Genomic DNA, 27,697 nt, shown 5'->3' with positions numbered 1-27,697 from the left:
CCAGATGGGTTACACCCCAGAGTTCTTAAAGAACTCAGTTCTGTTATTGCTGTACCACTGTCTAAAATCTTCAGGGATTCCGTAATGTCTGGTGTGGTGCCAAGTGACTGGCGCAAGGCAAATGTGGTGCCAATATATAAAAAGGGCTCTAGAACTTCGCCAGGCAATTACAGACCTGTAAGCTTAACTTCCATTGTGGGGAAAGTATTGGAAGGGTTAGTAAAAGACTACATACTGGAGTATGTGACATCAAATAGAATAATAAGTGATAGCCAGCATGGGTTTACTAAGAATAGAAGTTGTCAAACTAACCTTATCTGCTTCTATGAAGAGGTGAGCAGATGCCTGGATGGAGGAGCAGCTGTGGATATTGTGTTCTTGGACTTTGCAAAGGCATTTGACACTGTTCCTCATAGACGCCTGATGGGTAAAATTAGGGCTATTGGTTTGGCAGAAATCATTTGCAATTGGATTGAAAACTGGCTGAAGGATCGTATCCAGAGAGTTGTGGTCAATGATTTCTACTCGGAATGGTCACCAGTTATGAGTGGTGTACCTCAGGGTTCTGTGCTTGGCCCACTACTATTTAATATATTTATTAATGATATAGAGGTAGGAATTAATAGCACTGTGTCTATTTTTGCAGATGACACCAAACTGTGTAGTGTAATACAGTCTATGGAGGATGTTCATAGGCTGCAGGGTGACTTGGATAAACTGAATGTTTGGTCATCCACTTGGCAAATGAGGTTTAATGTGGATAAATGTAAGGTTATGCACCTGGGGGCCAATAATCCAAAGGCAAAATATGTCCTTGGGGGAGTAAATCTGGGAGAGTCCCTTGTTGAGAAGGACCTGGGGGTACTAGTAGATCATAAATTGAATAACAGCATGCAATGTCAATCAGCTGCCTCTAAAGCTAGTAGGATCTTGTCGTGTATCAAAAGTGGTATGGACTCTCGTGATAGGGATGTAATATTACCCCTGTACAAGGCACTGGTTCGGCCTCACCTGGAATATGCTGTCCAGTTCTGGGCACCGGTCCATAAAAAGGATGCCCTGGAGCTGGAGAGGGTTCAACGTAGAGCCACAAAAATGATAAGGGGTATGGAGGGTCTTAGTTATGAGGAAAGATTAAAACAACTAGATTTATTTAGTCTGGAAAAGAGACGACTACGAGGGGACATGATTCATTTATTTAAATATATGAATGGTCCATACAAAAAATATGGTGGTAAGTTGTTTCAGATTAGATCAAATCAAAAGACGAGGGGGCACTGTCTCCGTCTGGAGAAAACAAGGTTTAATCACCGGAGGCGACAGGGCTTTTTTACTATGAGAACTGTCACTCTGTGGAATAGCCTGCCTCAGGCGCTGGTCACAGCAGGGACAGCAGAGAGCTTTAAGAAGGGTCTAGATGCCTTTTTACACCTAAATAACATTGCTGGTTATGTTATATAGAATTGTTTCCCCTAAATCCCTTCCTCATCCAATCCCTTCCCTTCCTTGGTTGAACTTGATGGACAAGTGTCTTTTTTCAACCGTATAAACTATGAAACTATGAAACTGAAATTCACAAATTACATTTTAGCCATTCTTTACTTCTGGGCCGAGTTGATATTCCTACACAGGAAAATGAGCTGTTCTCAAGAGAAAAGATAACTTGGCAATCCTTATTGGTCAAAAATTGAGAATTTATTTAGTCCAGAATAAACAGTATAGAAATCCAACAAAAATATTATTTTGCAACATTTCGGTCTTGTAAAATCAGACCTTTGTCAGGCACGGCATCTCCATTTCTACTTATACCTTGCAATCCATGCCTGACGGAGGTCTGATTTTACAAGACCGAAATGTTGCAAAATAAAATTTTTGTTGGATTGCTATACTGTTTATTCTGGACTAAATAAAGTCTCAATTTTTGACCAATAAGGAGGGCCAAGTTATCTTTTCTCTCTATATATGGTGTAGTAACCTACTTGTGCACCCGTATACTCCGAAACATTGAGTGACGTGTATTTTTTCCAATACATGAGCTGTTCTCAGGCCTCAGACAATTGACCCATGGTTCAATTTATCTATTTTTGAGCCGTTTGTCTGCAAAAAATGCTGAGTTTGTCACCTGTATGTCTTTTTTTGTGGAAGGTTGGCAAAATATGTCAGTAGCCTGAACTGACCCCTTGAAGTGTCACATGATTGTGTTACTGAGCAACTCTCCAAAATTACAGACTGGATGACATCCTTGTGGCATCCTTATTTTTCATGTCCTATAGCAGTGATGGCTAACCTATGGACTTGCTGTGCAAAGAGGTATTTTAAAGAGACAGCTCTACCTGGGACTATTTTCTGCTATATTGGTGCCTGAGGGTGCTGGTATCAATGAAAACTGTGACAGAGAAGGGAGTATAAATCACAAATTAAATTTCTGTGTTGGCACTTTGCGATAAATAAGCGGGTCTTTGTTGATGTTTGGGCACTCGGTCTCTAAAAGGTTTGCCATCACTGTCCTATAGGCTTCTATAGTCAAACATGGCATGCAGAGGATCTGCCTTGGCTTATCTACAACCTACACTTGGATCCATGAAAAATATATTCATGTTCATGTGCATGGGTCCGTTGACATGAATTGGTCAGTGCGTCATCAATTAAAGGAACATTCTTTAACATGATTTTATGTTCTAGCAAGGTTCTAGGAATATAATGAAAATGAGTCATGCTCCTCCCTTCAGGCAATACAATCCAAAAATCCAGCAACCAGGTAAGGAGGGAAAAAAATAATTTAAGTTTGCTTTATTTCATGATGAAAAAAATATAGTCGGTCCCACTTTTTACAGGAAAAAACTAGTGCTTTTCGCACCTTCCATGGTTCATAGTCCTAAAAAACATATATAAAGAAGTTTAAGCCATTATATGAGGCAAAGACGTGGCAGACAAATCACCTGAGTGTTCCACGTCATACGGGAACCCAGGAAGCAAAGGTACGCGGGACACCAATCAATTGGAAGAATGTTACAAACTGGCATATAATAAAGAATTGCACACAGTGTGAATGTGGCACAATCTAATCTAGATAAAATAAGTCGTTTCTCAAATTCAGAACAGTTGTGTCCTCATATTAAGGTGTCCAGAAAGCTTCTCTATTACCGTATATTCCGGCGTATAAGACGACCTGGTGTATAAGACGACCCCCCTACTTTCCTGTTTCAAAATAGAGTTTAAGATATATTCGCCGTATAAGACTACCCCTTTTCCAACGCATACAAAACACCGGTAAAAAAAAAACAGATTTGAATTTAACATGGTCCTTTTTTTAATTTAAATTCTTATGACATGCAGGTATATAGCAGGAAAACTGTCGCTCATAAACATAAGGCATACAACAACAACATTACCATTACAGCACAGCCCCCAGTAGTATACAGCACAGCCCCCAGTAGTATACAGCACAGCCCCCAGTAGTATACAGCACAGCCCCCAGTAGTATACAGCACAGCCCCCAGTAGTATACAGCACAGCCCCCAGTAGGATACAGCACTGCCCCCAGTAGTATACAGCACAGCCCCCAGTAGTATACAGCACAGCCCCCAGTAGTATACAGCACAGCCCCCAGTAGTATACAGCACAGCCCCCAGTAGTGTACAGCACAGCCCCCAGTAGTGTACAGCACTGCCCCCAGTAGTGTACAGCACTGCCCCCAGTAGTGTACAGCACTGCCCCCAGTAGTGTACAGCACTGCCCCCAGTAGTGTACAGCACTGCCCCCAGTAGTGTACAGCACTGCCCCCAGTAGTGTACAGCACTGCCCCCAGTAGTATACAGCACAGCCCCCAGTAGTATACAGCACAGCCCCCAGTAGTATACAGCACAGCCCAGCATAAAAAAAAAAAAAAACTTATATACTCACCCTCCGGTGGCCCTGATGTGCTGCGCTGCTCCCCCGATGTCCGCGCCGTCTTCTTTCTTCTGCTGGGCGCTGCCATTGATCTTCCCCGGCAGGCGCCTAGTATGACGCGCCGCTGCTGACGTCATACTACCCAGCAGAAGAAAGAAGACGGCGCGGAAGACTGAAGACAAGCTGCGCAGACATCGGGGCCAGAATCGAGGGTGAGTAGACATCGAGGGTGAGTATGCGCAGCTATCGCTGTGAAAACACCTGCAATATGCAGCAAAGACTTACCGGCTATGGAGAGGGCTCAGCCCGTGAGCCCTCTCCATGCACCGGGACCCGACCGCCGCCGTGAATACACGGCGGGCGGTCGGGATTACCGGCGTATAAGACGACCCCAGACTAGACAGAAGATTTTTCTGTCTTCAAAAGTCGTCTTATACGCCGTTACATACGGTACATAAAGCTCTGGTCCAATCACTGACCCTTTTAGAGCAGGATACTTGTTCCATAGGAGTGACTGTCAAAAAGATAATATCTCACCCCTCCTCCCTCTGGCCATGTTTTTTCCCAGGATCCAGTCCATGTGAATGAGGTTTTAAAATCTGGTTGTCGTTTTGCAGTTTGTTTTCCCTTCATTTTGGGAAAGAACCCGGTCTCACCTTAGAAGGGAGTTTCAAATGTGGCTCAACTCATTATACCACGTGCAGATACATTCAAACAGAAACATACTTTTCTTCTATACAGACTAATAAAAGTTACAATTTATAGATATATTATAACACTACTTTTGTAGTGTAGTCTATTGTTTGCAAATCTGTCACCTACAGTACATAGGAAGTACTAAACATAAATTAAAGCCACACTGAACTCACTGTTATTTAACTCTATCACTACCATGTCATCTAAACATTGTAAAGACTCACACAATGGAGATAATACTTTTTTGACAGTCAATCCTATAGAACGAGTATTCAGTCATAAATTTTACATGATTTTACAATGACAAAATAAAAAAAAAATTAAGTAAGCCACCAAAAACTTGGCATTTTCCACAAATCTCTATATTTTATCGGATACTCGCATAACTTTTTTAATCGCATAACTTTTCTAACGGATGTGTGACAGTTTTGACAGGTCCAGGGGCGGACTGGCCATTGTACCCACCGGGAATTTTCCCGGTGGGCCGGTCGGTCCTGGGCCGGTCTGGGGCCGGTCCGGAGCTGGTGCGGGGCCGGCCCGCACTCCCTCCCTACAACTTTTGATTTAATCTATAGTACCTGCATCGTGCGATCGTACGATGCAGGTACTATTAATTAGTACACAGACGCAGCGCAGCACCGCTGCTTCTGCGTCTGTGTATACATTCAGCTACACAGGTCGCGCAATTGACTTCATTGCGCGACCTGTGTAGTGTGGAGGAGGCTGACTTACCAGCTGTCAGCTGTCCAGTCGCCTGCCTCCGTGTAGCTCCGCGGCTTGGTGTAAGAGGCGCGGAGCAGTGACGTCACTATCCCGCGCCTCTGCACCAAGCCGCCGAAGACCGAGGGAAGACGGGAAGAAACCTGCTCCAAAGAGGTGTGTATTATGTGTTTTTTGTTTTTTTTTAAATTATAGAATGGGGGGCTTTATTGTATATCGGGGAGGGGGGGGGGGATTCATTATATGGCAGGGGGGCTTTATTGTATATCGGGGAGGGGGGGGGATTCATTATATGGCAGGGGGGCGCTATTCTATATCTGGGACTGGCAGGGGGAATTAATTATATGGAAGGGGGGCATTTTTCTATATCTGGGGCTGGCAGAGGGCATTAATTTTATGCCTGAGGCGGCCAGGGGGCATTATTGTATATCTGGGGCTGGCAGGGGGGCATTAATTATATGGTGGGGGGCATTATTCTATATCTAGGGCTGGCAGGGGGGCATTAATTATATGGTGGGGGACATTATTCTATATCTGGGGCTGGCAGGGGGCATTAATTATATGTCTGGGGCAGGGGGGGGGGGCATTAGTCCATATCTAGGGCTGGCAGGGGGCATTAATTATATGTCTGAGGCGGGCAGGGGGCATTATTATATGTCTGGGGCGGGCAGGGGGCATTAATTATATGGCGGGGGGCATTATTGTATATCTGGGGCTGACAGCGGGCATTAACTATATGTCTGGGGCGGGGGGCATTATTCTATATCTAGGGCTGGCAGGGGCCATTAATTATATGGCGGGGGCATTAATGTTTATCTGGGCCTGGCAGTGGGCATTTATTATATGTCTGAGGCGGGCAGGGGGCATTATTGTATATCTGGGGCTGGCAGGGGGCATTAATTATACGTCTGGGGTAGGGGTGGGGGGGATTATTCTATATCTGGGGCTGGCAGGGGGCATTAATTATATGTGTGGGGCGGGCAGGGGGTATAATTTCTATGTCTGTGGTAGGTTTGGGGCATAAATTCTATGTCTGGGGTAGGCTGGGGCCATTAATTATATGTCTGGGGTAGGGGTGTTACATTATGGTGCACTAATATTTCAGGGGGCTCTATTACAGTATTTGGGGCACAGTATAGGTGGTAGCAGAAGAAGGGACAATGGGAAAGTGCAGAACATAAGACGTCTGTGTGGTAAACTCTGCAGGAAAGCTGTGTACCTGGAGGAAGAGACAAGGAGATGGTGGAACTAATGGAGAAGATGAGGAACGAGTACAATCCGAGGAAACGTCACCTGATGTCTCTGGATGTAATAGGTGAGGATCTCGTGTGTTTTCTGTAGCTGTATATGGTAAATACTGATTTTTTTCATGTTCGCTTCTGTGTATATATGTAGTATTATAGTAGTTATATTCCTGTACATAGGGGGCAGTATTATAGTAGTTATATTCCTGTACATAGGTGGCAGTATTATAGTAGTTATATTCTTGTACATAGGGGCAGTATTAAAGTAGTTATATTCCTGTACATAGGGGGCAGTATTATAGTAGTTATATTCCTGTACATAGGTGGCAGTATTATAGTAGTTATATTCTTGTACATAGAGGCAGTATTATAGTAGTTATATTCTTGTACATAGGGGACAGTATTATAGTAGTTATATTCCTGTACATAGGGGGCAGTATTATAGTAGTTATATTCTTGTACATAGGGAGCAGTATTATAGTAGTTATATTCTTGTACATAGGGGGCAGTATTATAGTAGTTATATTCCTGTACATAGGTGGCAGTATTATAGTAGTTCTATTCTTGTACATAGGGGCAGTATTATAGTAGTTATATTCTTGTACATAGGGGACAGTATTATAGTAGTTATATTCCTGTACATAGGGGCAGTATTATAGTAGTTATATATATATAGTAGTTGGCTTGTATATGGGAGAAGGTATTGTAGTAGTTTTATTTTGTATATAGAAGGCAGGATTGAATGTGTTATTGTAGCATTATTCTTGTACATAGGAGGCAGTATCAATATATTCTTTCTCTGAATTGTACATGTATGGCACAGGGGAAAGCTATTTAAGGCTTATCGGGTTGTGTGTTTGCATCATTTACTAATCGACAGGTCACATTCTTTGCTCATTAGATTCACTTACTAGCAAAAGATGTTATTGTTTTGCATTAAGGCCATCTACCAACAATTTGTCTGTTATAACCCCACCCACTTTATCTGACCACACCCACTTGTTTTGACTCCGCCCGTTAAATGGGGCCACTTTTATATTTTTTTCCAGGGCCATTTTAAATTCCCAGTCCGCCCCTGGACAGGTCTGTTACAAAGCATTCCCTGATAAATCTTGATGGACTTGGGGTTTTGTTCAGTTTCTGTTGGGATTCTTTTATATTATTCCTAATATGCCCCTAATGGAAAATGCACATCTGACAAGTGGATTATTATATTAACAAAGTGTTATCCAAATTTCTGTAATGCACGTAAATTATGTTCTACCTATTTAGGTTATTGAACTTTTTTCTATTTTAGCAACCAAAAACTTCAGACTTTCAAAAAAAAGTATTACATGTATTTCATGAGCAATTTTCAATGATTTATAATGAAGCTCTTCTGAAAATTAAGGTAGAAATAAGTCTAGGACAATATATCAAAATTGATCGTTAATGTTCTCTGATTTTGCTGATTGCTGTTATTTTAACCCCATAGCGCAATAAGACGTACCCTTACGTCTTACTGCGCATGGGGGAGTATGAAGAGGGCTCACGGGCTGAGCCCTCTTCATACTCACCGGGCATTTGCTTCATAATGAAGCAAATGCCCGTCGCTAACACCCGCGATCGGTGCTTGCACCGATCGCGGGTGTTAACCCTTTGATCGCCGCCGGCAAAGCTGCCGGCGGCATTAAAGAGCCAGCGGCGCGTGGGCGCCGCCATCTTGGCTCCGATCGTCACTCCCCGTGACGTCACCGGGGAGCGGCGATCCGTTGCCATGACAGCCTCGGATCACACAATGATCCGAGGCTATCATGTTTTAGGCCATCTATTACAATGTGCGATCTGCACATTGTAATAGATGGTATGCAAAATCCCCATATACTGCCATACTGTAGTATGGCAGTATATGGTAGGATCAATCAGACAACCTAGGGTTAAAGTACCCTAGGGAGTCTGAAAAATAGTGAAAAAAATAAATAAAAAAAAGTAAAAAAAAAAAAATTATATTAAAAAAACATAAAAATTCAAATCACCCCCCTTTCCCTAGAACTGATATAAATATAAATAAACCGTAAAAATCATAAACACATTAGGTATCGCCGCGTCCGAAAATGCCCGATCTATCAAAATATAATAACCGTTTTTCACTGCGTTTAACCCCGTAGCGGAAAATAGCGCCCGAAGTCGCAAATGGCATTTTTTTGCCATTTTGAAAAATAGAAAAAATTCTATAAAAAGTGATCAAAAGGTCGCACAGTCCTAAAAATAGAAGCATTGAAAACGTCATCAGAAGTCGCAAAAAATGACACCACTCACAGCTCCATACACCGAAGTATGAAAAAGTTATTAGCGCAAGAACACGGTAAAATGAAGAATTTTTTTTCTGTACAGGAGGTTTTAATTTTTGTAAATGTATGAAAACATTATAAAACCTATACAAATTTGGTATCCCCGTGATCGTATTGACCTAATGAATGAAATAGACCTGTCATTTGGGGCGCACAGTGTAAGCTGTAAAAACAAAGCCCACAAGAAATGGCGCAAATGTGTTTTTTCATCATTTTCACTGCATTTAGAATTTTTTTCCCGCTTCCCAGTACACGGCATGGAATATTTAATACCATCACTACGAAGTGCAATTTGTTACGCAGAAAATAAGCCATCACATAGCTCTGTACACGGAAAAATAAAAAAGTTATAGATTTTTGAAGGTGGGGAGTGAAAAATAAAAACGCAAAAACGAAAAAGGGCCTGGTCCTTAAGGGGTTAAATTCAATCCCAGAATCTTATTTCTTTGGCTCTCTGATGTAAAACCGCTTTTTTCTTTTGTCTAGTACAGATTTAGATCTCGTATATCATACCGGTAACTTAAAATGCCATGGGGAAGGGTGCGTATTCAAATGGTCTATCCACTCTTGAATACACTTATGCCGCAGTCCAGATAGCTCAAAAAAAAGGCAAGAGAAAAAAAGTAATGAAAGTGCAAAAATCTGTCAATTATATTTTTTAGAATGAAAAAAACTTTTAGACTAGACAGTAGTGCAGTGCCCCAAGTGTGGCCTTGGTCTCATGTTTCATGAAGGGGTTGTCACCATATTTTCCACAAATATAGCTAGTGGCAGGTTCCCATAGAGTCCTGTTTCCCTTAGATCCTCATATAATTAACTTTATAATTTTTCCTGGTATCAAGGGATATCTATAGCATTTTGAGGGGGGGGCTTCTCCATTTATTAATTCTATTATTATTGATTATTTACAAAGTTTCCATGTGGAATCAGTAAGACAAACGTCTCTATTTTTCCATAACAATGAAATGCTTTAAGAATTTTGGAAAATATTCCTTTTTTTTTTTTTTTTTAAATAACTTTCAACCCTTCATTTCCAGGGGTATGATTAATATTGTTGGAGTTGTGTTGTTTGCAATGTATTTGGATCAGGAAATGAAAAGGTTTTGTATTGTGTCCCTTAAAAGGAAATCTACCACCAGGATGAAGGATTGTAAACCAAGCACACTGACATACAGATGTGTACCCACACTGGCATCATCTACTCTTCATTAAGATTTCTATGCCCTAGGTGTTAAGAAAATAAAAACTTTAAAATTTAGCAAATGAGTCTGAGGGGCTCCATTAACACCTAATTTGTTAATGCACCTAAAAAACCGGGCATAAGAGGCTGGAGAGTGCATGCTACCTGAGGGGCACACACCAGTATGTAAGTGTGCTTGGTTTACAATCCTTAATCCTGGAGGTAGGTGTCCTTTTAAAATAATTTCCCTTGATGAAGTTGTGAGACAAACATTAGCCAATACTATTATATGAAGTATGTTCTTCTTATGCTTGCACTAAGCCATGCACCAGCTGAACAAGAAGCCTCCATAGTAATCAATGAAGAATTGCGGTGAGATGGCCTAAGAGCATCTTTTTACAGGAAAAAATTTCTTGCAAAAAGCTTCTTTATAGGATGTAATGTTTTTCATCTGAACTCAAGTGAACTGACAGTGCCGCTGTGGTAAACCATAAGCATAGAGTTTATTAAGCAAATGGTAACACTGCTAAGTGTCAAAAAAAGTTCTATTGTTGCCAGTCTTAAAGTTTCACAACCAGCTTAGAGGGGGTTGCCAATTTAGTGTAGATAAAGCATCATTATTGTGCAGTAAAGTTCACAAATATCTTTGGTGTCTGGCGAGTAATATTATGAGATTCAACTGCTTAACACATTTTGCATGTTCCCCTATGTCCGTCGCAGGTTAAAAAGTTGGTACCTGTAGAAATTCTCCACCGGAGACCGACACCAAATTTACGCAAGGATTAGTTTTGAGATTTGTTTACCTTCTTTATTTTGTACAACAGAGGAAACATACTTGACATATGTGAAAAAACATATACTACTTGTACATTTTCTGTTTTCATATAAACTGCAATGGAGACTCTTAGTTGTTGGGAACCCACTTATGAAATATTTGGTGCACGTCCTATGGATGTACCACAAATTTTTTTTAGGTGTAATATCCCTTAATATAATAACATAAAACTAGTAGATGAGCAATATTGCAAGTCTTTTCCCTTTTATAACCCCCCCCTTTAAATGCTATATCATTGCAGATATTGCTTTATCAACAGATATAGGGGGTATAAGGGGTTATACCAGCAGTGTATTATAAATGGCCCATCTTATGGAATATCAACATAGAGGACAGTGAAGGTCAGTTTTCCAGAACCTCCACAGATCAACGGGAACTACCAGAACCGGGTACATACCTGGGGAAGGTTCTTTAATGAGAACCTGTCAGGCAAAATAATCCCCCTAAACTAAATATATTTCCATAAACTGCCATTAGAGAGCATTACCTCTATCCCTTCATTGTCCCTCTACATGCCTGTAAACCTAAGCAATGAGGTCCTAAAGCTGTATGCAAATGACTTGTGAAATGTCCAATGAGTCATTAGCATATTCAAGCTGTCCAGCTTATTCATGAGTGGGAGGCACAGCGACACCCCCAGCGCATGACTGACAGCCTGTATAACGGTGTGAGGCTATATAATGATGTGCTTCCTGGTGCAGCCTGTGTGTGTGTGTATAGGAGAGATACAGCAGCTCCAGGCAGCCATGTTACAGCAGAACATGTCAGATTCATGTGTAGCTGATGTCTGTGTCTCTGTGTATTAGGAGGATGCAGCATGTCAGCAGATGCAGCACACGCACTAGCAATGCTTTACTATACATTACACACAGACATGAGCAGGGGGTGGAGAGGGGAGTGGTAACATGTGACCAGCCTCATTTACATAATAAAGAATAGATGATTTTGCAATGATTAATGTATGAATTGACTAGATAAAGGCTGTGATGGGATCCTTGTGAGCTGCTCCAACAGGTAGAAGTGACAGGACTAGGGACACAGACCTGATGACAGGTGTCCTTTAAGAACACTTTTATTCAAACCAATGAACACCATTTCTGTCCATTAGGTTAGGGTTTCTATAAGTAGAAAATAACTACATGAATAATAGTCCAATTTCTTAACATGAATCTTTGTTTCATTGATAAAGGTCAAATAACTTTGGTTTGTGGTAAATTTAAAAGAGATGAGATGGGCAAAAATGTAGTCTGTCTCAGAAAGCGAAGCAGCTCAGCTCAGCAGGAGGCTGACGGTGTCCTCTTCTAGGTCTGGAGTCACACAAGGACAGTATTTATATGCTCTAATTAATAAGTAATGTTTTAGATATAGAAATGTATTTACAGTACATGGGAGGTTGTTAAAACAAAACACCAAAAACCGTGCAGCACATTCTACAGACTGGAGAAATCAATGCTCCTTGTTTGTTTTCAGCTAAAAATACTTAAGTTGAGTTAACCTTGCGAGAGATTTCAGCCAAGGACATTTTGCCTTGTTCCTTTTGTACTTAGGTGATTTTGGAATGAAAGTAAATACTTAGATAAATTTGTTACATTGTCTGTGTTTATAGCTGTGGCATGCAGAAGGATTGAGTATTTTGTTGATTAAATATTTATTTCTGTATGTATACACCATAACTAAAGGAGACGCATCCATTCCAAATTCTTCCAACCTACATCAGACCGGCTCTCCAAACAGTTTAACCTAGGTATGAATACACACAATGTGTAAACTAGTATTCTATCCTTCAGAACTTGGTCCAAAGAGATCCATGCTATTTATATGGAGTTACTTGTAATAAGCAGCTCAGTGTAGGAAGATTTACTGAGAGGTTGGTTGATATAATTGGTTTATTTGTGTTCTTGCGTTTCCTAAGACTGGTGTAGAGGCCGACATGTTTAAACTAAAAAATCCCCATGTCACGAATGTCATACTCATACAGGTTAGGTGAGGGTTTATGAAGTTAATTTCTATCCTCTCTTGACCTCTGTCTGTCCCTGAGAGATGGCGTTTCATGGCCAAATGAACTACTATTCCTCTCATTTATGCATGGTTCAGACAAATGTGCACATTTTTTTTTTTAATTGGGAGAGGAGGGTAAGCGTATGACACCTCTAGTCATGACTTTCAAAATCTTCGCCACCTAGCACACACAAAAGGGGTTGAAAAGGTGTTCTTGATATTTTCTTAAATTATATTGTTGGGATGTGAACGCCCGGCCAGACAGTTTTACTATTCTCTCCACCTAGAAATAAAAAACTTAGGTCCAGGTCTGAATTGGACTGACCCCTCATTGTCTTATGGGACTCCACAAATCTCCCTTTTATGTAGTGAGAAGGAAGAAATCCATTTTTGGAAAGCAAGCAATAAGAAATCCGGTTTACTATTTAATGAACACAGAAGAAGGTGCTCTGATCATATGAGCCCAAAATGGATTTTTTTTGGCTTGTATGACAAATGTGTTATAAATGTATTAATAAATAGGTCTTTAGATTGGCAAAGAGTAGAACTATGACAGACCTCTCCTGCCCCAGATTAATCATTGTGTCTGATGTGGGATAATTAACCTGGTGCAGTATAAGACTGGTAAATCACATTTTGCGCCTGCCGTTAGTTGGTCTAGTTTACTGCACCCCCTTTTTTTTTTTTTTTTTTAGAGGAGTTGGAAAGCAGGCTAAAAATCGTTTAAGGGGAACTAGTACGGGCTGCAGTGTTTGTGTCGGACAGAGGAGATTAGGTCTCGGGGCATGGGGTTGGTTTGGACGCAGTGAAGCCTTATTTGTGTGAACGGCCCATGGGACACTTAATCTGTCACTGGTTACAGTAGATGGATGGCAGAAGCAATAGAATTGTATAAATAAGAGCATTTTAATGTTACAATGGCCCTGCCATAAACCTTAAATCATTTGAAAATCTGATGCTTGACTTAAAGAACATCTACTGCCAGGATGAAGGATTGTAAACCGAGCCCACTTACATGCTGGTGTGGCTTTAAGCATATCCAAATGAGCCTGAGGGGCTACAGTCTTCATTAACCTCTATGGAGTCTGGAGCCTCTCAGGCTAATTTGCATAATTGTAACCCCTTACCGGCATGTGGTGTACTATTAGATCACGTGCCAATCGTGGGTGCTTGGAGAGGGCTCACGGGCTGAGCCCTCTCAATACAAGGATGGACATTTCCTGCATATTGCAGCAAACGCCCACCGGCAACATCCGCAGTCGATGCTGGCACCATCCGGAGGTGGTAACCCTGTAAACGCCTCCAGCAAAGGTGCCGGAAGCATTTGAATCCTGGCGCCATCTTGTATTCGATCGCCACCCCTGTAAGGTCATCAGGGGGGTGGCAATTGGTTGCCATGACAGCCTCGGGTCTTGAGAAGACCTGAGGCTGTCTGATTTTAAGCTATTCATTACAATGTGCGATTTACACATTGTAATGAATAATGAGGAAAATCCCCAGTAGTATGGCAGTGTATGTTAGGATCAATCGGACATCCTAGGGTTAAAGTGAAAAATAGTAAAAAGAAAATTAAAAAAGTTAAAAAAAAAAAAAAAAAAAACCTAAAAATTCAAATCACCCATTTCCCTAGAAATATAAATAAACAGTCTGTGGACCCTCTGGACCACCGCAGGAGATGATGATGGTACTAGCCACAAACCGGGACCGGAGACTGAATAGCACCTGGTCTCCACCAGAGCCAGCCGCAAAGCGGGATGGTCTTGCTGCGGTGGGGTGCCACAAGTCGTTTTGCGGGAGTGCCTAGGCCCGCGGTGGCAGCCAAGGCAGGATGCAAGAAACAGTAGCCTAGGGACGCTGGAGACTGCTGGACTGGAATCCTGGAAGGAACAGCAGGAAGCATCTGGAAAAGCTGGAGGACAGGAGCGTCTGGAAACGCTGAAGACACACAGGAAACATGGAGGCGTCTGAGAACGCTAGAGACAGGACTCTGAAGACAGGGAAAACACAGGAGCGTTTAGGAACACTGGAGTGTATGGGAACGCAGGATGGCTTTCTCTTTCTCAGGAACGGCTTAGGGAAGCCTGGCATGGAAACCATATGAGATCCTAGGAGAAGATCCAGCGGCGCGTGAAGGGAGGTGCCGGATTATAAGGGCTGATCCGGATTAGCCAGCGCCAATCAGGAGGACGCTGGTCCTTTAAGGCAGGACGAGCCGGCAAGAGCGTGCCCTAGCAGCGGTAGCGCCCAGCCTAGTCGGGGAAGCCGGCATGCAGCCTGGACGGGACTGAACCAGCATCAGCAGCCAGGAGAGGTGATTCCAGGCTTGAGGACGGGGACACCGCCACATAGAAGGGCATGGGTGTACACTTGATCCGTACCGAGGATCGCGGGTACAGCTGTGACAAGTATCAAATATCATAGGCTTAAAGGATGAAGGTTTGTAAACAAAGCACATTTACCTGCAGGTGTATGCCCCTTCTGTCAGGATCTGCAGGCTCCATTAACACGTATGGAGTGTGGAGCCCCTCAGATTTTTTTTTTTCTTTTCATAAAAGACAGGGGCATAAGAACCTAAAACAGCGGATCCTGCCAGAGGGGGCAAACACCTGCATGTAAGTGTGCTTGGTTTACAGACCTTGATCTGCAGCATGGTGGCTCAGTATTTATCACTAAAGCCTTGTAGAGTTTGGGGTCCTGGGTTCAAGTCCCATCCAGGTCAACATCTGCAAAGAGTTTTTATGTTCTCTTAGTTTGTGTGGGTTTCCTCCTGGTCCTCCGGTTTCCTCCCACACTCCAAAACATACTGGTAGGTTGATTAGAGTGCTAGAGTACCCCAGATCCTTCATAGTGGAGATTGTTTAGGTTCCCACCAATAAATGATTAATTTACTATCCTGAACCAAACCCTGAAATATATGGCAACAGGGGTGAAAATTCCCCGGCGTGCGCAGGACAGGAGGAGGAGGTGACACCCCCCCCCCTTCCCCAATAAGAATCAGCGGCACACAGCCGCACACCAGGGAAAAGATAAAGCATGCTCTATCTTTTCCCGGTGTATGACGCGGAACAGTGGCACATGTGTGGCACCGTACCACCGCCGGGCAGCCTTTGCCATCTATGGGGAAGTACATGCGCCCTCATGTACGTCCCAACAGACGCCCATCTGAATGTACCCTAAAGCTTATATTACAGGAAACCTTTTTTTATCTGCTGTTCTAACAAAAATGCTTTCACCATCCCACGTTCCAATAATAAGACTACAGAATTTATTGTTGCTTTTCTCTCTCTATATCATGTCTTCACATTGCTAAAAGATACAATGATCATGAGTTCCTTTAAAGTTTATTAAAAGAAAGCTGTTTTTCATTATTTTACAGTTTAATAAAAGAAGTGAAGAATAAAATATTGCTCAGTTTCCTTTTTAGCTCCGAGACGCATGTTATTAAATACATATTGTCAGGGGAAATTTATCCCGAGCCCAGTAGCTCCATTCTTTATACCTCCGATTTTACTTTCACTTGTTATTACAATTATAATAGCAATGTGAATGGGCCTTGGGAGGAAACACATGCTGTCAAAGTGCAGTCATCCATTGCAAGTATGTTTAATAGCAATTGATATCAATTAATATCCTGCCAACCATCACTTAGATTGAAAGAAAGTCATTTTCATCTTTCAAGCTCAGCTGTCCTGAGGCGTCTGGCAGCACAGACTCCTGTCAGCAAGCTTGAGCTGAAGAGGAAGCTGCCATGAGGAAGTGCACGGTAATCTTATTGATGCTGGGATGATATAGATACTCATTTTAGTGCTCTTTCACTTTACAAAGAATGTCTCACCTCTATACAGCTGCACTTCAAAGCCAGGCCTATTTTTGGAAAACTGTGATTTAACAGTGATGCAAAAATGTCTTTGTAGAAAAAAATCCTTGTATTTTACTTATTGATCTACAATTGTGGGATGGTGACAGGAGGGTGAGGGGAAAGCCAGAGCTTCCATAGAGGTGCAAATACAGTAAGGATTGTTTGCTGAGCAGTAATTTTTTTTTTCTTTGTTTTTGTAGAGGAAAATCGGTTGCAGTGGAACTTATTAAGGTTTTCCTACTACAAAGTAGTAGATGTCCCCCTAACAATCTATCAGTAGTTGTTAGCTATGAGATGCATTAGCTTAGACATTAAAGCAGGTTTAGAGAGCCTGACATGTATCAGACTGTCTACTCCAGAAAACTGGAGTAATTTGAACCTGAAATGTTTTAGACTGCAGTTTTAAGCAAATTTTAGGTGGTTTTTCGACTCGTCTTAAAAAAAAAGGTTGTGTCCTCGGGTAAATGGAGCGTGGCTGCATCAGAAAATAACCCGTGTGCCAGAAAATAGAATATTGTGGTGCAGAAAACTAGACCATCTTATAGGAGGTGCAAAGTAGAACTCGCCAGTCTTATACTACACCAGATAAACATGATAAATCTGGTGTAGCAGAGATCTGTCTAGTTTTTCTCTGAACTGGTCTAAAGACCGTCCCATTAATACATCTCCCCCAGTGGGCCCTGTTACAGCCTGGGCCCCTGTGTAGCTCAGGTGGCACCAATAATGTTTACATCCCTGATTGTGGTATATGCGGTGATATGCAATAGATTAGTGTCCCTTTTTATTCCAGTAAGGAGGTTCTCGAGTTCTATAGATTTACATTGTTTCATCAGCCTTACATTTTATACTGCACCAACTTATTCTGAAACCGTTTTCATGTGTCGCCATCACACATCTTCCCTAGTGGGCTTATACCATTCATTACAATATGCTTTTGTAGTGTGCAAGGAAGATTTGTTACAGAAGTGTCTGCCAGTGTCCCATTCATCTGAATTGCAGCATAAATGTATGTGTTTGACACTAGAATAACCTCAGGTCAATGGAGCTGATCCGTGCACCAAATCTGTGGTAAGTGATGTAATCCATAATAGGACAGAGGCTGCAGGGGCAGTAGTAGGGGCAGTATCACTACAAGTGATATACTACCCGTCGGTGCTGGGCAGCCGAATAGTCATAGCGTGTAGAACACATTATTCAGGTGTATTCAGACACTTTGGAGGTGTCTTACAGTCGTTCTTCAGCAGTAGAGTCACAGTGATCTGAGGGTTGTGGAGGAAACACATGCAGGTCGTATCAAGGCTCAATATGCATATGCCTTCCAGTTCTGTCATTCAGAAGCCTGCGATCTGCCTATAGTGTAGCAATTATGGAAATGGTGATTTTCTAGGTGTCTGCTGCTGCTGTCAGACAGAATGATGAGTGATATGACAGATCTTCCTATAGATTCCAATGTATGTTTTACAATGAATAATTGAGAACCAAAACAAAAAAAAAAAAATGCAGTCAAGTACTGCTGGAGCCATAGGAAACTGCTGGCTTACATAGGAAACGAGTGCATTCAAAAGAGTACAAGTGCACAAATGTCACTATAAACGAATGCACGTGCCATGCCATTTACGGTCTCATCTCTGGCACACAGCATCTACATATCTGTGTGTCAGCCAAAATTCTGTGATCCAAGTGGGATGAGCTTTTTTTTGTTTTTAGACTAAAAATGCTAGAGATGGCAGTTTGCAGGAGGCACAAGACATTTACTAATAATAATATTTACCTTTATATAGCGCCATCATATTCTGTAGCGCTTTACAAATCATGGTGGACATATACAAATAAAAATATAACATTCGAGTACAAACAGTCAAATGAAACAATAGGGGTAAGGACCTCTGTGTACAACAGTCCCCTGGTTACGTACAAGATAGATTCTTTAGGTTTGTTTTTAAGTTGAATTTGTATGCAAGTCCGAGGAAATATATTTTAGAATTGTAGCTCCATGGTAAATATTTTCTTTTTGCTGTTATGGGGACAGGGATTATCAATAAAACTACATCACAGACACTTGATGCAGCTGATCATTGCAGCCTGGGAGTAAAGTAAAGCATCCAGAGAGCTTCACCAACGGTCACAGTGGGTAGAGAGGTCCATCTTTAACTAGGGGTCGTCTGTAAGTCGGGTGTCCTTAAATCAGGCAACACCGGTACTACTCAGCATAGCAGCAAATGACACTTGTAATCGCAAAATTATTGATCGTACAGGATTTCCCTTTTTAGAAATTATAATTTATAAAGCATATATGGGATATATCCTTGAAGAGGTTTAGGCTTTAGGCTATACTACCCAACATAAAAAGTATAACATGTATTCGGGTGTTCTTATGCTACACTTGAAATTGTATTTAGCAATAGGTGAATGCAAAGCTATTTTCTGAAAATTAACTTTGCATGATTATATTTGTTAGGAAACTCATACGAGTGCATGTCGGTAGTAATAAGCAGTATTATAACGTATACACCTATGGCTGCACATTGCTAATAAGAATCTGTTTACGTTATTTATATTCCAAAGTTCCAGCAAAAAAAGTTAAAAGTATTTGCAAACATTGTTATTGCTGTTGTTTTAATTTGATCTGCAGCATTTCCTTAAAGGGCACCTACCACCACAAATCTACCTATAAAGGTAGATCGGGTGGTAGGTGAATCAATGGGACATGAGGATAGCCCTATTAAGGGCTAATCCTCACGTCCCCGCACTTTTTTGTAAACTTTTATTACCCTAATATGTTAATTTTGTTATGCGGCTACTTGGGCGTGGAGTAGCCGCATCTGAGGTTACACGAGGCGGCTACTCCATGCCCCGGTAGCCACTTTACCCCTCCTACTCACCATGTTCGGCGCGCAGCTGCTCGTAGCTGCGCGCCCTCGTCCGCCGATCCTGCCGTCTGCGCATGCGCAGAACAGCAGGCCCGCGCCTGTGCAGCCGCGGCTTCGGAGCAGTGACCGCGCAGGCGCGGGCCTGCTGTTCTGCGCATGCGCAGACGGCAGGATCGGCGGACGAGGGCGCGCAGCTACGAGCAGCTGCGCGCCAAACATGGTGAGTAGGAGGGGTAAAGTGGCTACCGGGGCGTGGAGTAGCCGCCTCGTGTAACCTCAGATGCGGCTACTCCACGCCCCAGTAGCCGCATAACAAAATTAACATATTAGGGTAATAAAAGTTTACAAAAAAGTGCGGGGACGCGAGGAATAGCCCTTAAAAGGGCTATCTTCACGTCCCATTGATTCACCTACCACCCGATCTACCTTTATAGGTAGATTTGTGGTGGTAGGTTTCCTTTAAAGGGCTTGTCTGGGATTGATAAAAAAAAGTACATACTGTATGGCTCAGGGGAGGGGTGGGGGGTTATCCAATAAACATAACAATAAACATCTGAAACTAATGCTGTAGCCGGTGCTCAGTGTATGTGGTTGGGATGGCACTGCAGGCCTCTGTAAGCAAATATTTAAAAATTATAAAACCCATTTAATGCCTGAATCTTCCTTTCCAAAACTGTGTCTGTATTGATGGCAGTTTTGTTCATGTGGCTCTCTCATCTGTACTGCTGTACCCAAGGGTAAAATGGGATATAAGTTAGATGATGAGATGAGGTCTATATTTCTTTGTTTTTGCTTTTCATGTTATGCAACTTGAAATAAGAGAGTGAAAGGGAGTCATCCAGAACTTATGACATGAGATGGAGGCGCAATAAAATATCAGGCTAGCTATTACAGGATGTAATGCTTGTACAAATCATATATATATTACACTCACCGGCCACTTTATTAGGTACACCTGTCCAACTGCTCGTTAACACTTAATTTCTAATCAGCCAATCACATGGCGGCAACTCAGTGCATTTAGGCATGTAGACATGGTTAAAACAATCTCCTGCAGTTCAGACCGAGCATCAGTATGGGGAAGAAAGGTGATTTGAGTGCCTTTGAATGTGGCATGGTTGTTGGTGCCAGAAGGGCTGGTCTGAGTATTTCAGAAACTGCTGATCTACTGGGATTTAAACGCACAACCATCTCTAGGGTTTACAGAGAATCGTCCGAAAAAGAAAAAACATCCAGTGAGCGGTAGTTCTGTGGGCGGAAATGCCTTGTTGATGTCAGAGAAGAATGGGCAGACTGGTTCGAGCTGATAGAATGGCAACAGTGACTTAAATCTCCACCCGTTACAACCAAGGTAGGCAGAAGAGCATCTCTGAACGCACAGTACGTCGAACTTTGAGGCAGATGGGCTACAGCAGCAGAAGACCACACCGGGTGCCACTCTTTTCAGCTAAGAACAGGAAACTGAGGCTACAATTTGCACAAGCTCATCGAAATTGGACAGTAGAAGATTGGAAAAACGTTGCCTGGTCTGATGAGTCTCGATTTCTGCTGCGACATTCGGATGGTAGGGTCAGAATTTGGCGTCAACAACATGAAACCATGGATCCATCCTGCCTTGTATCAACGGTTCAGGCTGGTGGTGGTGGTGTCATGGTGTGGGGAATATTTTCTTGGCACTCTTTGGGCCCCTTGGTACCAATTGAGCATCGTTGCAACGCCACAGCCTACCTGAGTATTGTTGCTGGCCATGTCCATCCCTTTATGACCACAATGTACCCAACATCTGATGGCTACTTTCAGCAGGATAATGCGCCATGTCATAAAGCTGGAATCATCTCAGACTGGTTTCTTGAACATGACAATGAGTTCACTGTACTCAAATGGCCTCCACAGTCACCAGATCTCAATCCAATAGAGCATCTTTGGGATGTGGTGGAACGGGAGATTCGCATGATGGATGTGCAGCCGACAAATCTGCGGCAACTGTGTGATGCCATCATGTCAATATGGACCAAAATCTCTGAGGAATGCTTCCAGCACCTGGCAGTTCTGAAGGCAAAAGGGGGTCCAACCCGTTAATAGCATGGTGTACCTAATAAAGTGGCCGGTGAGTGTGTGTGTATGATGGAGCCCCATAGCTGCTGTTACTCCTGTTGTCACGCTTTTGAATCCCACCATTCATGTGTTCCATAGGGTTATGTATTGTTCTAATGCAAAATATTGTGTTATTTATGCGGCTGAAAGTGACCACATTGCTTAGTCAGGAAAGGCTATATTTATATAATGAACAAAGCCTACGAATTGGTAGCTTAGCATAACTGAGCATCGTGTACCGCAGTACTTTATTGAAAATTGTAAGGTGAAGCCTTTTCCCTCTGGTTATTGCTGCCATTGAAAGTGGTTTTATAAGAAATTTGATAGATCCTGAACTCGTTGGTTCATGCTGATGAGATTTGCCCAGGATAGGGCAACCAGCTATGCTGAGAAAGCGCTGTCCACTATATAGCGCTTATACTGGGGAACTGAAGCGCAGCTTTTCAATTAAATAGGATTCACTTGACCATTTGATCATTATAATTAATAATAATTCCTTTATTTATGTAGTGCACACAGATTACACAGAGCTGCATAGAGCTTGCCAAATCGGTCCCTGTCCCCAATGGGGCTCACAATGACTTCATGGTGAAACGTGCGCTACCAGAGACGGGTCACTCATGTAGTTCTGTATATTCAGTGTGTGTTCTCACATCAATCCCTCCTGGGCCATTAAGGTTTGATATAACAGAAGACAAAGCAAAGTTGCTATTCCCTGGTACAGGATATATAATTCTCCATTATTGGATTCTACATTTATTCTTTTACATGTTCAGAACAAGTGTGTTGAAATTTTTTTTTTTTTTTTTTTTTTTTATTGAAAGCACCCACCAAAAACTCTCTATAAATGATTGTTCTTACATACTTGTATTATCAGGCCAATGCCATAATTACTACTAATACGACCATTGGCATTTTACATTCTCAGAAGGACATGGCTATATTCATTTCTTCTCAGTATGGAAAGTGAATAAACCCTATTGATTTTGGCATCCCTTTAGTCTACCAATTCTGTGCACTGACTGATAATGCAGGAGTTGTACTCCTGCAAGTAATAGACTCTTTTGACATCTGCTGGCACTCCGTAGTGTACTCTGGGGTTCCCCAATGTGTTTAATTGGTACTCAATGATTTGCACAAGGAACAATGTGAGCTGTATCTATCACTAACTCCTTCTCCACCTTTTGCTTATCCACAGATGTGAATGTCTCCCTGGGAACTGCAGCTTTCCTGTATGTGAAGCAGGGTCAATCCCTCGGATAGTCTCCAGAGGCAATGGTATACCTGGGAAGTGCTGCGACATCTTTGAATGCGTGAACGGTAAGCGGATTCCTCTTATATTGGTGTACAATGGGCTGAAAGGCTGCGACGCAGAAAGCTGTATACTTCAACACAAAAGTTTGCTCGAGACTGCAACCAAATTAGAGGTTAGAAAAAGGACAGTTCTCTGTTGTGTTCAGAAGGCTTACACGATGGTGGCATCTCTTTAATTAACAGTTTAAGTGAAGATTACTGTCTGCATTCAGGCGGCACATCAGTGAAAAGAGAGCGGAAAAAAACGAAAGGACAGGGGAGATGCTTCAAAGGTGATTTAATGATTCGTGGGCGTGGGGTTCTTCATTTATCTGATTTAATCATCCACCGCTTTGCTCTGTATTTAATTCTAAATGAATTCATTGTTGAGAACGCAATTTTTTTTCCATCAGTCCTTTGGTCAAGCTTCGAACTGTCTTATCTCTTCCCATTACACAAATAGGATCAAACGCTGTGACTAACTTTCATGCATGTAAAGATTTTTGACGTGGTTGAAGTCCAAAGGATATAAATCCCATCAAAGGAGATCAGCCGGAGGTAACAATATGTGATAGGACGTGGATAAGTGAAGTTTTCCAAATGTAGCTGAACAAATATGGAAACTGTGTTCCTAGAGAGGGGCGTATCATATAGTCTGTGCACAGATTAGACTATTTTGTCATGCTCTGCATTGTCGCAAAACTGGGCAACTGTAATGTTAAGCTACATCTCTTACTGTGTGTAACTATTGCTGAGACACCATGTAGAAAAGAACCCCCCCCCCCCCAGAATTGGATCTTTCCTTAGCGAATTGGGCACAATAATAAGAGTGTTAGTCATAGTATATCTATATGCTTTAGAGTGGTTCCACATTGGCATGTGTGCTCAGCTTCCAGTTTGCATCCATTATGCTTTGCGTCTGTTGTGTCTCCGTTTTGATCCAATTTTGTCTCTACATCTGCAAAAAACCCCCAAAGGTTTAACATTGCTTTGATAACACAACAACTGGTTTCTCAGCCTCATCAATACAAAAAAACTAACGTTTCAACAGCTTTTTTGCGGATTCATAAATTTCTATTGCCTTCCATGATCCGCATCAACGGACATTTAAAAAAAATTTTTTCTTTAGACAACGGATTAGTGAAAAAATAAGCCAATGTAAAAATACTCATTGAAAACAATGGCTTTGCCAGGCATCCATAGAAATCACTGAAATACGGATGCTAAAAAGAACCCCGATGTGGAAGAGCCCGTAGGCCACCTAACAAGAAGATCATTTTAAAATTTGCATTAAATAAATGGGTTAAAATGTGTCCTGCAGAATAGTTTTAGGAGAAGAGAGTCCAGTAATAAACTGCCACTATTGCATAAAAATTTACATTAAAAATTACAGGGGAATATGTTCTGTTATGTCTAAGAACATATCGCATACACAGCAAGTTCATTTTGACACATGTATGGAGGACTCTTGATAAAAGGATTACCTTCAGAACGCTAGATCAAGTTTTTAACTTCTCTATGGTTCTTTATTGTAAGTACAGGTTGACATACTTATACTTTATGCAGGTCAGTAGTTCTTTTGCGATTCCTGGGGCACTGTGCTCCATGCATAGTATTAATGCAAACATACAAAGTGTGTATATTCCAGCAAGTAAACATTGTCTGTCCAGGGGAAAGATGTTCCAGAATATGCCATCGGAATATACATATTTACTACAACAGACATGTCAGAATTGCTGACAGGTCCTCCTTAAAGGGAATTACCATACTGTACTTTAAAAAGCCTGTCACAATGAATTGACACATTTATTTATTACAGCAAGTGAGGAGCGATCAGCCTGTTATCAAATCACCATTGATTACAATTACTAAGTATTTATAGAACGTTGATTGTAATTACGGGCTGAATGCTGGAGTAATTACTGCTTCTACTTACCAGTGTGTATTCCAGTGCTAAAATACTTAATCCAAAAGTTCTTAAGTAAATAACTACCCTGATGTCATCAGAGCAGAAGTTTTTGACACAACAAAATCTGCATTACTTGAATTGAACTGCATTCAGATCTTCCCGTTCATTTGTCTCTAAGGTTTATCATTTTTCCAATTATCTGAGAATCGACTGTCTGTGTGTTGTCTGTCTGTACAAATACAGAGTGCGACCTTATCATAAAATAGTTTATTGCTGGGGTCTCACTACCAAACCCCCATTCCATAAGCCCCATGTGGGGAAGTACACAGGACTTGGGGTCAGGACTCAAAGCACCAAATTTATTTATGATGCAAGGAGTCCCCAATTCCCCTTTAAACAGCGTCATCAACACAGATTACAGAAGGGGTCCCAAAACTACGGCTCGCGGACCGTTTCTATGCGGCCCCCTTCGCATCCGACTGTGTCCTTCGGCAGTCTGGCAGGGCCTCCGTCCATAAGGACAGGAAGCTCCTGCCCATCACTATATAGTGCTCGATGCGGCCGTTTCGGGCTGCCCTAGCACTATTATTGCAGGTGGAGTGATGTGGCCTGAAAATAACCCCAGCGCACATCGCTCTTTGAACCTGGATGCGCGGCCGCGTGTTGAAGTCATCACACGGCCGCGCACCTTTTCCTGTCCGACAGCCGCAAGAAGAAATAAGATGCGGGGCGGGAGCAGAGGTGAGTACAGGATTTTAAATTTTTTTTAAACCGCACACCCTAATATATGAAACAATTCATTATGGGAGCAGCATATAAAACAACGAATGGTGGTGGTGGGGCATATAAAATAACTAATGGTGGGTGGGACACATATAAAATAGCGAATGGTGGGGGGGACGTATAAAATAGCTAATGGTGGGGGGGACACATAAAATAACTAATGGTGGGGGGGGACACATAAAATAACTAATAGTGGGGGGGACGTATAAAATAACGAATGGTGGGGGGGACGTATAAAATATTTAATGGTGGGGGCAGCATAGGAAATAATTAATGGTGAAGGAGAGTCTGGTAATTAATCGGGGGGGGGGCATATTCAATAATTAATTGACCCAATTAATTAATTAATTGGGCCAATATATAAAATAGTTCACAAGAGGGTGCAGTATATTAAATAATTGAGGGGGGGCCCAGTGTATTACGGATGCAGTCACATGTACCGCTATTTGTCCGGCCCTCCAACGGTCTGAGAGGGACAGTGAACGGCCCCCCCATAAGTTTTTTTTGAAGCCTACTAGTGTCACACGTGACTTTTGAAACGTGTCCCATCCTACCGCAGTGTTCAGTCCAACCACCACACAATCTGGTATGCGTGGACCGAGCAGGTTTGTCTGCTTTAACTCTGAGACTCAATGCTCTAAATTAAATACATGTTCACATGGATAGTTTTTATCCATTATAGTTATCATACAGCAGTTTCTGTAAGGCAAAAACATAAATGGGTCAAAAATATGGAACCTTTGCAATTAGATTTTTTGCATGTGTTGCGCTCATGGCTATGGTTGTAAAATCTTGAGCTTGTGAAAGTGACCTTACTCGCCAGTGTCACCTGACATCTGCTCTTTTATTCCTTTTATTATTTTTTTTTTTTTACTGTTGTCAAGCACAGGTTTTGTGTTAAGGTATTGCAGAAAGCAGCATTATAAATGCATTGACTTTGCTTTAGTACCGTATATACTTAAATATAAGCCGAGACCCCTAATTTTAACACAAAAAAACTGGAAAAACCTATTGACTTGAGTATAAGCCAATGGTGGGAAATGCTTTGGTCACAGCCCCACCTATATAAAGCCTGGCAGCCCCCTGTAGTATATAGCCTGCCAGCCCCTGCCCCCGATATAATGCCTGTAGGAATAAAAAAAATAAATTGTACTCAACTTCCGACAATCCCCCCTACCCCCCGGCAGGTCCTCTTCTATCCATCGCGGCTCCGGCATCGGCTCCGTGTTCCCGTGCTGCCCGTCACAGGCACCATGTTGTCAGGTGCCCGCTGACATCATAGTGTGTGCCGGCGCACATATTAGAATGTCAGCATGGGGCTGACGTCACGATGCCTGACACGGACCAGGACACTATGCCGCGATGTATGGAAGAGGACTTGCCAAGGGGACATCAGAAGTTGTTTAAGCAGAGTTAGGGTTTTTCAGAAGAATGCGTGCCGCACCAGATATGGATAAAAAATATGTATTCCTTTAATTCCGTTTCTTTCAGTAAAAATGGTGATGACCATAAACATACAAACAAAAGCTGTAGTTGTGCATCCTGGTTGACTGTGGCAGTACCAAGAAACAAATGTAAGGCAAAGTGGCCTACGCGTTTCGGACGCGTCACACGTCCTTACTCATGAGCCATGAGTAAGGACGTGTGACGCGTCCGAAACGCGTAGGCCACTTTCACCATTTTTACTGAAAGGGAATTAAAGGAATACATATTTTTTATCCATATCTGGTGCGGCACGCATTCTTCTGTCTTCTACTTGTCCCATGCTCGTGGTCCCTGAGCAGCGGCCAGCACAGTAACTGACAATCTGAGGTGAGCGGTCAACTTTTCTATTTTTGCATTTTAGGGTTTTTCAGCAGATTTTTTTGTGCCGAAAAACTTGACTTATACTCGAGTATATAAGGTATATTGGTACTGTATACTCCTGGGAAATTTGCTGGGAACTCTTGGTGTCAACGCAGCCTTAATATCTTTTATGGAAATGTGTCTTCTGAC

The 27,697-nt window shown here is 42.1% G+C and overlaps 1 protein-coding gene across 2 annotated transcripts in view; it reads left to right on the top strand.

The window, feature by feature from the left end:
- Positions 1-27,697, top strand: part of CRIM1 (cysteine rich transmembrane BMP regulator 1) — a 474,029-nt gene that overhangs the window by 205,388 nt on the left and 240,944 nt on the right. For both annotated transcript variants that reach the window (XM_072140823.1, XM_072140822.1), the window contains exon 6: positions 22,916-23,037. In XM_072140823.1, coding sequence (XP_071996924.1) covers positions 22,916-23,037 — 122 coding nt within the window. The remainder of the gene's footprint in view (positions 1-22,915; positions 23,038-27,697) is intronic.

This window comes from Engystomops pustulosus, chromosome 3 (assembly GCF_040894005.1).
Source record: "Engystomops pustulosus chromosome 3, aEngPut4.maternal, whole genome shotgun sequence".
NCBI lineage: Eukaryota > Metazoa > Chordata > Amphibia > Anura > Leptodactylidae > Engystomops > Engystomops pustulosus.
The sequence above is the reverse complement of the archived record's forward strand: the minus strand, read 5'-3'. Positions and strand labels throughout refer to the sequence as shown.